Consider the following 14,229-nt stretch of genomic DNA (forward strand, 5'->3'; position numbering starts at 1 on the left):
GGGGGAGGGCGTACGTACATGTGAGTGGGCCCCTAACAAAGTATCTTCTTGGTGGGCCCCTGGGTTGCAGTACGGCCCTGTTTATACGTATTAGTAATTTCGAATTGACGTAAATTGTACGAGGAAGGATAACTGTAGTGTGTTACTGGAACTCCACGTCATTGTTGGAAATCCACATTAATTTAGAAACAAAAATAAAAGTTGAAAGTCTTAATTATACCGTAGGTAATTTTGAGCACCATTTCAGGATGATTTTCATTACAGAACAGCAAAACACCAACTAGAACGTAATGAACTCAGGCTTTTCGCTTTTAATCTTAAAAGGAAATTGGCCTTCAAATTAAGAAGTGCAAGAACCACAAAGCACTTTGTATACGTACTCCATTTGTCTATATGTGAGAGCTTAAAAAACCGTATTGCCTATTTTGTCTTTCCCTTTGTGTCCGTTGAACTCAACCATAGAGGAATAAAAGCTGCATGGAGTCGAAATTGAGTGGATGGTGCTCTCACAGGAGGCAGGAGTTTCGAAATTGAATTGACAGCGAAAACGACATCATGCTATTCCTGTACTCAGTTCCTCTGTCTTCTAATTAACTCTGTGGCAGCCTCAGTACAATGAAAAAAGAAAGCCTCAACTGATAGATCCGCAGCAGAAAATTAAATTTGTCATTGCCAGCAATTGTTCTCTCTATGTGTGTGTGGTTCTGCAGAAGAACGGAGTTAACCACAGGATACGGCGAGTTAAAAATATATATACACAACAGTTTCACGTACGTGTTCTTTACGCTGAAGGATGGTGATGGATGTTGGGAATGAGGCTATGGATTACGAACACAAGATATTACAGAAGTTTGCACAGAACAGAGAGAACATACTAATGATTCCAACAATTCAATATCCATCTTATTTTGACTCAATTCATCTTGATCCAACACTGATTTGTTTGCATAGTGTGCTCCTTAACAACTACCGTTCCATGTAGAGGCATGTGCAAACTTCTGTAACATCTTGTGTCCATAATCCATAGCCTCATTCCGAACAATAGATAATGAAAGGGAATAACTATGAAAAATCGGTGGGATGACAATGTGCGAGGAGACGGAAGAACTACGTGAGAACATCGAGAACATAGACACGATGTTGCTCACCACAAACTTATGGGGCCTGGGATTGAACCAGGGATCCTGTACACCAGAGTCAATCGCAAATAGTTCAAGTTGATGTTTTGAAAGAGACATGTTAAGTTCTTTGGAACTCGAAAAATTTCCTACCTTGCATCTGGAGTTTTCAAGTCGCATTTGTAAGTAGTTCACACCAATTTTGTTCTAAATTAGACTGAGCCTTATTGGCTTAATAAGAATGAAACAAGGTCGATTGATCAACATCAAAATCATTTTGATAAAATAATCAGTTGCAGAGTTGGAAACTTTTCACTCCGAAAATCTTAACCACATCGTAGTTCAGTTTTCTTTGCTGTTCACGGTCGCCTTTCGACATTAATAAAGTCCTCGAGAGAGTTTGAAAATAAAGTGACTAAGTCGGATTTTACTTTTTTTCTCACTTATTTTGACCAGACAACTTCTTTACCACACAAATAAAACATTCATATTCGAAGAGAGCAGGTTCAAGTTAGTGAGGAAAGGAAGTTTGAAGATGTATGAAAAAGGCAAAACTCTACTTCATACCAAACTAACTTCTTGTATAGTTTCTGTTCATAATTCTTTAAACGTTTAAATGTTAAATAACGATTACTTAGATGGGAAAAATGTAAGGTTATGTTTTGCCGTCATTCTGTATGTATGTGCGTGTGTGTGTGTGTCTCTCTCTGTTATTTGCGTTTTTTAAAAAAGAAAATGTTGAACTCTCCGAACTATCTGAAAAAGTACGGTAATGGAAGTTTTCGCGTCACTCTTGTCGTTCTCGAGATATTGGCCAAAAAATTTTCCGATTTCGGGAGATTTAAGGAGTCATAGCTTAAGAACCGTAAGCCATAGAAATCATATTGGTGTTGATCAATACCTAAGAGGATTGTGAACATTTTGGTACCAAATAGTAACCGGTGGCCACTGAACAACAGGCGGCCGTTCCCCAGATATTGGCCAAAAAAGTACCGATTTCGGGAGATCTAAGGAGCCACGTCTCGGGAACCGTAAGTCATAGGTAGATGATATTTTGCGAATTTTTCAATTTTGAGTCCTCCATTTTGAGCATGTATCTTCGTAAAACAACATGTCGTAGATCGTTTTAATAGAACCCTTAAACAAAGCATGTGGAAAATATTTAGTACACAAGGGAAATATAAATGGATAGATACATTGCAAGAATTGTTTAATGAGTATAATAATAAAGTACGTAGAACAATTGATAGAAATCCTGTAGAAGTTAATAAGAAAAATTAATTCTTTTTAAATTCGTTCTGGCAATATTCTTGGGGCATTCTCAACTTGTTTTTTTAGTCATGTACAATGGCGTATTTAGGGGAGCTTAAGCCCCCTCGAAATCTTACTTACTATAGTAAAGTATATGAAATATCTTGCAGAATTTTCACATTTTCAGGCAAAGCCTCCCCCCCCCCGAAAGTTAGCAAATCCCTCCCCGAAACAAAATCGTAAATACGCCACTGCTCATGTATAAAGAAATTCCATATTTCGATTAAATCATTATAAAAACATCAACTGTATTTTTTTGTGCTTAGTGTTTCTAAAAGAATCTAATTGTAAACAACTATTCTTTCTTCTAATCAATAGGGTTATAAATTAGAATAAAGCTGTAATTAATATCAATAAATGCAAGATACATAGTATAGTTACTAAACGTAAAAATATTTCAAGTTTTGACTACACTATTCAAAATGAATTAATTCAGAAATCTGAAAGATCTAGAAATGTTAAAAAACCTGAGAGTGATAAATAACTACCAATTAGCATTTTGATTTGACAATCAACATATAACATGTTACAAAAATTTAGAAATAACGCATAGATAGATTTGGTCATGAATTCAGAAGATCGAAAATGCTTATGAGATTGAGTAAGTTCCTTCTTGTCTCTTAAAGTGAGAGACATATCAAAAGTCAGTAATTAAGTCAATATTATTATATTAATTTCAGTCACAAGCAAAGATTAAGATGACCCATTATGTCTCTCAACTCAAGAACTTTACCTGATATTCTGTGTATTTAATAAAACTTTTTTCCCGATTATCCTACGATGTTCAAACTTCGATCACTCTAGATTCAGTAATGTTTTAAGGTATGGTGTCATAAAAAATTGCATCAAGCTGTGCATACAGAAATCTTTCCCCTATTTTACACTGATAAATTCGTGATTTTTTGAGTTGGTTGTGTTGTAGGCACATGATCATATCTAGATGCATCCACCTATAAGTATAATACAGCTGAGGGGGTCGTATTATGTAATAAAAAAGTTAGTACCTGTAATATAACCCCCTTCGATACGGGATTGTCGGGCAGCAAGACGAAGCTAAGCGAAGACTCCCGAACTTTGCTGGCTTCCAAGCTCATTATTGATCGGACACGTTAGAAAACCAGGTCAAACCCTCGCTCCAGCTTTTCAGATAGGCTCCCCTCTTTTTGTGGCTAATTTCATCGCGTTGAATTTTTGCTCCTTCTTCCGTCCTCTTGGGAAATAGCTCTTTTAACTTACAAGTACTGCTTTTAAAGGTAATTACACGATTTTCCTTCTGATTTTAAGAATAAACAAAATATGCAATTGTATTTCCAGTGGTTTCCCTATGTACGTATCGAAAATATCATTGATATTTTTCTAGAAAGTAAATAAAATTTTTATATTACTGTATGTCACTAAAGTTTCTTTATTATTTCCTAGTTAATAATCATTATTGCCTCGAAAATTGTTTGAAGATATTTCAAAAACGAATATTTCATGAACGAAGAAAATTTTACTTCTTCGGAAAAAAGGATCCCTAATTCTAAAATAAATCCAACCCAAAATATATAGATTCAACCCAAAATATGTAGATTCAACCCAAAATATATAGATTCAACCCAAAATATGTAGATTCAACCCAAAATATATAGATTCTACCCAAAATATATAGATTCAACCCAAAATATGTAGATTCAACCCAAAATATATAGATTCAACCCAAAATATGTAGATTCAACCCAAAATATATAGATTCAACCCAAAATATATAGATTCAACCCAAAATATATAGATTCAACCCAAAATATATAGATTTGTTCAGACTTGCCCAAGTCATACCGATAGGAGTGAATATGTAATCAGAATCCCTTCACAAAATTAATATATTGAACAGAATAAAGTCATCCTCAAATCCTTTTAATAAGTTCTTTTAAACATATTTCTCACGATATTTCTGAATACAACCTTAGATATTATCTCAACTAGACATGCCAATACTACGAAATACAATTCCAGAAGCTCTATTTGAAAGCGCTAAATCTTTTAATCTTTTGCAAAAGACTTGCCAAATATATTTTAAGCTTTCGTGCTCAAATTGTGGCTATAAATAAAATTCATAATCGTCTTTATTATTTTAAAACGGGTTAATCACACTCCTAAGCTATTGCAATTACACTGCTAAAGAGAGAGAGAGAGAGAGAGAGAGAGAGAGAGAGAGAGAGATGAACATTCTTTTAGTGCATGTGCAATATCAATATTGTAAAATACAATGGTATTCATATTTTTTAAAAAAACACAAAAGCATTCATTTTTGAATTATACAATCAAAAATACAATTAACTTCATTGGAAGACACGGTAGTCTAGTGGTAGAGTGCTGATCTTTGGTGTGGAGGCTCTCTGATGTGGATTTCTGGATTTCCATGTCATGTCATGTCTGTCATGTGGATTTCTGGTGGACAACATTGTATCCGTGGGTTTTCTTATGGTTCTTCCGTTTCTTCTACATCCTCAATCGACCATTTTGTTATTCAAAATCATTCACGTTCATGAACCCTAATCATTCTTTTTTAGCCGTAGGACATGACTCTAAATATCATTTCAATTAGCATAATTCTTGTATTCGACTTTTTGTTCCCAGTAAGACAAAAGGTAAAAGTTATCTTTCGGCGGTGTTTCTTTGTTAGCAAGCTCTCTTCCGAAAGGGGTTACCTGAATCGAAAAAAAATTATTGATATTAGTTACTTTAATCCCAGAATTTCTTTGTCGAAAAGTAACTACCTAGAAGCAGAGATAACTGTCGGAAATGAACTTCTTTCTTTCCATTATGATTATCTTCTTCTGTGTAGAATGGCTATCTATTTTGTGATCTTTTGTCACTTCTCCCTTGTCTTGTTCATAAACAATGCAAGAGTAGAATCGTGGTAGTTAAGGTTAAGAATATAGGGACAAACGGGGAGGAAACGAACGGTTTCCAAGGAAGAGGAAACTATTAACTACTTTACAGGCAAACACCGTGTGCGTGTTTTCTCGGGGTTTTCCCGTTTCCTCCCACTTTCTTCAATCCATCATTTCATTCATTTCTCATCATCACGGTCTCCTTTAACCTACCCGGCATAACCGTGAAACGTAAAAGTTAAAGATTTCATTTTCTTTACAGGCCAAAATAAAAGAGGTGGCAAGTGAATGACAAATAATGATCTTGGCCTTGCCTATTATGAAATAGGTACAATTATAAATGCTACTAGAAACTAAGTCCCAAGTGATATTTCTGGGACTCAAAATGTTAAAAGAGTCACTGGAATACTCTTAATTAGTGTGTCTGAAATTCCAAATTTGGGCAAACTAAGTGATGCAATGACATTCGACAATAAAAGGAGGACGCCTATCAAGAATTTATACCAATTCGTTAACTATATTAAAAATCATACAGTATTTTCCTGGTTCCATTTGACTTCTTCGCAAATTAAAGTGTTCACACTTCTTTTAATATTTCGTGGTGTCTAGAGAAGTAACTTAATGATGAAACACAAGAAACTTTTGCAGTGATAGTATTTACATAAACAGAAGATAAAACATGGGACTCCAAGAAAACATAGGATAGGATACATTAAATAAATCAGTACAAATAGTAATAAAAAATATATGATGTTCAGTTATAAAACCTTATGAAACGTGCTAATAAGCTGCAACTTTAAACATTAGACAAACATATTACAATACCAATCTGATGATACAGTAAATAATAATAATTGATACTGAGGAAATATAGGAATATTTTGAATATCGCGGTTCTTGATTCATCGCCGTTTATAATTTGATATAAAAATTCCAGTTATTGGGGTCCAAATTCGGATTATCACGGCCGCGAGATATCTAGCTCACTAGATTGCAACCAGAATTATGTTTAGTTCGAGTTTTCACTCTCTTGTAGCATTCCGATTTCAATCTTGCAAGCATCAATACGAGTGAAGGTGAAAGTCCATCTGGAAATTGAAAATGTCATTCGTCGCTATCGAGTTTTATACGAAGGAACGCTCGACTCGACAACTCTACACCAATTTATATCCAATAAAGAATAAAAATTCATATACGTATGTAGTCCTTCTACATAAATAAAGACGAAACAATAATCATGTTTTTCTAAATGGATTTTTGTTTTTAACTTAACAGTTTTATTTTCTTAAACCTTAATATTAAATTTAATTATATAATAGATTTGAAAACTCTTTGGGAGTTATCCCCCATTTTACTCCCATTATTTATCCCAATTATCGTGGATTTGATTATTGCAGTATTTTTCGTGGCAACAATAATGGCAACAATCGAGATATTTCTGTAATTTATAATAATTATTAATAAACAACGTAAAGTAAGTCTTCATCAGTGAGCACAATAAAATTTGTGGATTTGAGGCAAAATGGCGTCGGTATAAGAAGAACTGTCTCGAACTCCAGTTTAATACAATCTTTAGTTTCATACCAATGTTGTTTTGTAGTTCTTTTTATTTGTGATACAAATTCTAATGAGTGTGGACATTTCTGACGTGATTAGTATTCATATTTAAAATAATTTAGCTATTTAACTTGGGTGATTTCTGGCAATATGCGAACGCCATTTTGGTTAGTAACTGTGGTTGTAACTATGCCAATTATAGTGTATATCAACTTTGTTTAATACAATTTGATACTTCTTATCAATTTATAGTGCAATAGTCGACATGACTAATAGCTGCAGTAAAGACCCAAAATGTTGTTCTAGAACAAGAACAAGATTTGTTGGTTATTCACTCGCGTGTTTGAAACATGATCCGAAAATTCAGTTTATCTTCAGTTTAGCATCTGAGGAAAAAATTGGTGCGATACTGTAATCTTAATTAAAGTATAAACTGAGAAAATGGCAATTATTTATAGTTTTTGCAAAGGACTTTTTAGTTATTTTTTCAAACTTTCGTGTTTAAATTATGGCTATAAATAAAATTTATAATCATTTTTATCATTTTAAGACGGGTTAATTACACTTCTAAGCTATTCCAAGTACACTCCTAAGCTATTTCATTTTAAACTCAAAACGTTCATATAGCATTCTTCCTTTCTTAATGCTTCTTATCCAACTTCATAAATAAAATTTGCACATTTAAAAGGACCACTTTCTACTTCTTTATTTTTGGATCAAAAGATCCAATATATTTCAGTCAAAAATGTTCTTGTACGCCTTATATCTGGAGAACTACATATAATGTAGTCAAACCCAAATTATCACTTAACTCAATGTGATGTGCTTATTCCACAGAAAATACTAAAATTTGATTTAGGGGCCGTTCAAAAATTTTGTAGTATCTGATCCAAAAACTAATTATTGGCCAAGATCGCAATCTTTTGATCCATTTTTTGTTTTCCTAAAATTCCTGCTTAAATCATTTGATCTACTTTCATTTATTGTCAAATTTGAACAGTTTCGCTACGAAACTTTTTCTTTAATTAAAGTAAAACGAAGTAAGAAGTTTTGAAGCGTATGCTACCTACAACTTTCCTTCTTCTAAATTTACACTCAAGAACATGCGTACTAAAAGTTTTGTTGTTCCTTCTATATAGGGCTTCTTTAAGACCATTTTGTTTGGTTTCCTTTATATATATATATATATATATATATATATATATATATATATATAAACTCCTTTCAACTTCAGGTGGTTATTGTTTCTTGTTTCAGTAGAAAACAATCCTAACAGGAAACGACCATTACCTAATACGTGGAACTAGTAACGGTTTGTTTCAGTTTTACTTCAACTTCCGTTGTTATGCTACAAGTTTACTCGTGACACCAATCTTTTCTTGCCCATTTTCGTTTCGTTCCTGAGTAACAATAATAACAATGTAAGAAATGTTACATATGGGAGCCATTTTGTATCACTCGTAGATAAAAACAAATGGCCTACACAGTGTTTCTATAACCTTCTTTCTGCTTGTATACATAAGAGAAAATACGTGAGCTAGAAATGTTACGTGAAACTAAAGTCAATATATATATATTTAGCAGAGATTTTGTTTCCTGTGAAGTGCTCTCTTTCAAAACAAAATTAAATTTTTATCATTGAAAGCTAGTCTTATTAAAAAAAAATCTTTATTAAATATTATAGACACCATTTAATTAAAAGTTAGCTTTATGAGTGGTATATCCGTTGAGAATAATAAATGCCAGGACTACTCTTTGATGTTAATGTCGCATGCTTTTTCTGCTTTGATGATTGCATATATAATGCTTTATACGCATATTATCAATGCTTCGAGCCAACCACAGAAGATGAGTAATGCACTTACACACATTATATATATATATATATATATATATATATATATATATATATATATATATATATATATATATATGTGTGTGTGTGTGTGTGTGTGTGTGTGTGTGTACTATATTTCCATACCTGATTTTTTAATATTTTTCAGTAATAGTTCTAAAGCTTGATACGTAGAAGTAATAAAATAGTATGTTGTCATACACATAATGAAACTTAAATTTCCCTGGATATCATAATTAAAATTAAAAAAAAAAATATAATAGAAAGCTAATTAAATTTTTAAAATTGTTGCTTTAGTTTATTTATTTACTTCTTTCTACCTTTTAATTCTTACTTAAACTTGATAGAAGTAGAAGTTGAAGATGATGACTGAAAATAAAAAAAAATGGTGTGGAATGTCTTGAAATAAGAAGAATGAAAGTTATGTATACAACTTCGGAAGTTTTATTTAACTTAAAAAAAAATACAGTAACATCTTTATAATATATTTACAAGTAATGATACGAACAATTTTAAAACAATTCTTAACATAAAAGAATATTATTACTAATACCAATTCTTTTACCTTATTATACGGTACTATAAACTAAAACCTTGATTTACTTAAGATATTTAAAATTACTTATGATGTCCCTATCATTTAGAATGTACTATAGTACTAATTGAAGTCAGGCAATAATATACATATAGACCATTATTATCTGATATCATTACTTTTTTTACGGGTTCCACTAGCATTATAAGTACGTATGACTGTACTGACTGCCAGTGTCAGCTGTTCCCATACTATCTCAAGAAGGATATGTAATGAACATGAAACTTTTAAAGACAGTAATTTATTTCTCTCTCATCACTCACTTCTTCTTCTTCTCCTCCTCCTATTTTTTAAGTGCTTAAAAGGAATATTTTTAGCAATGCAATTTGAGATTATTACTTGAAATTCCATTAATAAACATTTCTTTGCATTGCATAAGCTGCAAGCTTTCAGTAATATATTAATAATATCACTCATATTAAAGTAAAATGAATGTATAATGCTTGTAGTATTTACTTGCAAACTTATGTATGCGATTATGGCCTGCGACGCTTATTCCCTTAAAAGAAAACTCTCATTACTAAACGCATGTTTCCAAAGTTTGTATAATTTGTACTACGTTCGCTTTCTTCGATATTATATAGATAACAGGTAGAGCTTCTTATAGTCTTAACTTCAACATGTAAAATAATCTGAAATAATTTTTATAATCTTTATGGTGGTTTATCAGTAGTAATATTCTTATATGGTCTCTTAGAGTAAAGTATTCGGGTTCTTTTTGTTATTTCGTAGAGAGAAATTAAAAAGAATCGTGCCATAAGGTAATAAGTATACTGAGGTTATCCAATTATAAGAGTAGGGAAATACTAATAACTGTACTGAAGGTGAAATCAATGATAAAGCTAATACTTTAATTAATGATAAGCTTTTCTTAGTAACTAAGAAAAAAAACTATAAGTGAGTGAGTAAAATTTTTGCAGTTGGAATGGATGGATTGAGAAAATTTGTAAAAGTAAGAATCGACCTAGCTATTCGAAAATTATAACGATATAAGCAAGAATAGCAAAGAATTTACCATGAAAAAATAAGTAAGTTCAATTAAGTTTTTAGCAAGATGAAGAATGAAAAGATAGCCGATATAGACAATTCATCAATGAAGTTAACTATAGATATAGGTGAACAGAAGAAAGAAGTGTTGAGTCTATTTCGAGTTTCTAATGAAACGTGTGGTGCGCAAGAATGACCCAAAGGCTCCTAAGAGACAGTAATGATTACACTGGATAAGAAATCTAATACAAGAAGTTATGAGAACTGTGGAACTGAGTTCTGAGAACTGTAGTGATTATTATCCTCATATCTCACACAGCAGATATTTAGTTTCAAGTATTGAACAGAGAAGTATATGGCTAAATAAATGAGAAAGTCAGTGAAAAATAGCTCGGTTTTAGAAAGGGAAAATGCATTAGAGATGCTGTTGACTTACTGCGAGTAATCGATTAAATGTTTTTAGAGCAATGTAATGTTAGTTTTTTCTAGAGAAGATTTTTGACTGAATAAGCTAGCAAATATTAAACAAAAAAATGAGATAAAATAAGAACCGAAGAATCATAAAGAATGTGTATATAAACTAACGAATAAGAGTAGGCGGAATAAAGTGTAATAGGAAGAAGTGTTTCACAAAACAGTTGCTTTACACTCACTTTATAGAATTAACTTTTTTTTTTTTTTAAGGAAACATTGAAGAAGGGTTTGCCTAGAGAAGTCGATATTTTGGTAGGAAGTAGAAGAAAAATATAGTCGCCAAAAATTAACATGACATTAGAGAACTTGAGGAAAAGATTTGAAGAATATTGGGTGAAGATAAATAGCAAAAGTACGAAAGTAATGGTGGCTGGAAGAAATAATTTGTGGCAACTATAAAAATTGAAAGAGAAAAATAAAATAGAAAACTAGTTTTCGGAACCCAGGTAGTTAGGGAAAAGACGCATCAAATGTGTCGTATGGAGTTTCATATTATACTGATCAGAAAAATCTAGAATGTTGATGTAAGAAGAATGAGGAAATAAGCTTGAACGAACGAGAAATTTTAACGAAGGAGTGTCAGAAAAGAACAATATTTGGAAATAATTTAAAAAGATTAGAGGATAGTGATTACGGTATCATTTGAGATTAAATTATATTTTGTGGGACATGATAGGTGAGGTGGGAAGAAAGATACACGAAAGAGAAAAACTAGAATGCTTATGATAGTGATGAAACATTATTTTCTAACTTGAAAGTAGTTATAAAACTTTTTCAACAACAATCTTAACCAACTTCAACACAGAACTTGAGGTGTTTATAATCTACCTCTACAGATTACCATCAGATCCTCATATGGAACTACTGGAAAGGTATACTCTTTTAAACAAATAAAGAGTTATCAAAATTGGGTGCACCTAATTCGAATCTATGCCTAGTCATACATCATTTATATAAAAACACGTTGAATAGAGTACCATCTTTTTTAAAAAAAAGTAACTCCAAGAACTAGTTTACTGACAAGACAAAAAGATAGAGATTAATTATAGTAATTAGTAATTTAATTATATTACTATAATTTCTGTAGTAATTTCAATAGTATTTGTTACGTGAGGAACATTAGTAAGTTCATTATATGCATTATGACTTACTTTGTTTCTAAGTAATTGCTCGTATTTTAAAGACATTGCTATAGTACTGACTTCCATTTATTTTTATATGAACATTTTGGCTTCTTTTATGTCGGATATGTTTCAGTTTCAAGTTCCTAGAATGTAACTTTATTTTCTTAACAATTCCAACTGTGTTGGAGTATATTTTCAGTTATTGTAACGTACCAACAGTCAAGTTATCTCTGAAACTGATGAAGCTTAATATCCTAAGTCCAACGTTGATGTAAAGAAAACTCTTTCTTGTAGGATACTTAAAATCCTGATTTGAAAATATGAAATTTAATTACAGTTAAGCTTCATTTAAAAGTCTTGAAAATTTGCTTAAAAGTTAAAGAACTGGTTATATTTCTTTAATGTAAGCTACATAATAGAAAGATACTATTTTATTACATTTTGAATTAAATGAAAAATAAAAGGAAGAAAATATGACATTATACTTGGTAAAAGACAGGTCATTTTATATTCCCCAACAAACTTGTTAGCAGTTTCTGTTATTACGTAAAGCACTATGTCAGTCATCATAAACCATTTTAAGAGTTTTTTGCACTAGAAACCTGAAACTAACATGAAAATATCCGGTGAGCATAATAAGTTCAAAACACAACTCCCAATGTGTTAGGGATATATTTTCAGTAGGATTGCCAGATGAAAATAAAATAAATAAATGAAAAACGAAGTCAATTCAATTGGTATTATTAATATATTTTAAAGATTAGTTTTATACTGAAATATATGCTATTTAATTGCACTTCAAACTATTTGTTTAGAGTAATACTCATAAAATTGATATTGAGCTCAACTTGTTGGAGGATGTTCCATATTGAGGCTACAAATTTTCACTCGTAAGCGTATCTATTATCAAGGCTAAAAGGTAAACCAAAGTGATAAAGGACTAGACAAATAGGATAAGGTTTCGCCAAATACTCAGAAACATAATTAGTCAGTGCTATTTCCTTAAAGCGTATTCATTTTTTGAGCGTGCGTTGAATTCTTTATTCCATGTGCATATTTCTCCATCATTTTTGAACTTGCTCTTTTATTCTTGATAATACTAGGCATTTAGCGGCAAAAATTTAGGTTATAAGTATGGAACATCCCGCAGAAATGCTCACGTTAAGTGAGAATTATGATGCTTAACAAAAAGAATTTCATACTTGTAACAATTTATAATTCTGGTTCAATGAATCAACAGTAAAGAAAATTAAAAGAATATGTTCATACAGGGCATTAGGATTTAATTCAGGAAACCACGGAAAATCTGAGAAACAGTTGTTACCTTGTTTTCTGCTGTATACAATTTTCTTTTCAGTTCAAAGAACAAACAGTATAGCATCATTTTCTTTTATTCTTTCAGATGAGGAATCTACACCGCATTCCAGAAAAACGAAGATGAGAATTCCATTAGGTGGCGGTTTTTAAAGTCAGCCACCCGATTATTAAGGTGAACAAATGGCGAGTGAAGTTAGGAAACTTATTACAACAGTTATTATAATGGACGTGGGACGAAATTGTAACTTAATTACTGTAACTGATACAGAGGCTGGAACATGAGAACTTTAATAAATTTAGATTCTGTTCGTCTTGGTGAGAATGTAGAATATTTGTCTTATTGGTAGTGTGGTTCTTTCAAGACTTCTTTGTATTACTACTAAAACCGTGTTCTTTTGTTTGTGTGAGGCGATTGCTATAATAAAGTGTTTATTATTATTACTGTAACAAACTTGTAAAGTCAGAGCCAAAGGGAACAAGCTATATATATTTTTACGGCTGTTCAATTAAAAGTTTATGCAACTAAAACTGTTCTAGCTTGAAGTACACCTAAAAATTACTGATACTTCGTCAAGTAATGTATATGTTCTACATTGTCGATTAAAAATGGTATGCACAACTTACGTGACATATTCAACTGTGGCCATAACTAGTAACATCAGTGTTAACGAAAGCTTGGCCACAGTCAATACTCTGGAACCTTACATTACAAGGAACATAGGCCATTCGGTTATAATTACATTTGCATGATGTAATCTAGTTGTGGTCACCATGAAATAGTGTTACTTGTGTCTTTCTCCCCTTATGTTGGACATTGTCTACGACAATGGACATTCAAAAGAAATTCTTCTGCCCACGTCTCGTGGACTATTTAGCCATCGTAGGAGCACGGCAACCAAGCCGCGCGACGGCAGTTCAAACACCAGAACTTCTTCGCCGATACCCAACAGAAGATCATAAAGACTTCCCTATGCCGCTGGATATGGTATACTTCTGCCAACCAGAGGGCTGTGTG

At 32.0% G+C, this 14,229-nt stretch overlaps 1 protein-coding gene across 1 annotated transcript in view; it reads left to right on the top strand.

The window, feature by feature from the left end:
* The window catches only part of Rab3-GEF (Rab3 GDP-GTP exchange factor), a gene marked incomplete in the record, with an annotated part of 181,798 nt that overhangs the window by 44,066 nt on the left and 123,503 nt on the right, over positions 1 to 14,229 (top strand). The window contains 1 exon segment of the mRNA XM_081751051.1: positions 13,300 to 14,229. Within this exon segment, the coding sequence (XP_081607177.1) occupies positions 14,041 to 14,229 (189 nt within the window).

This window comes from Thermobia domestica, chromosome 3 (genome assembly GCF_964235325.1).
Source record: "Thermobia domestica chromosome 3, izTheDome1.hap1.1, whole genome shotgun sequence".
NCBI lineage: Eukaryota > Metazoa > Arthropoda > Insecta > Zygentoma > Lepismatidae > Thermobia > Thermobia domestica.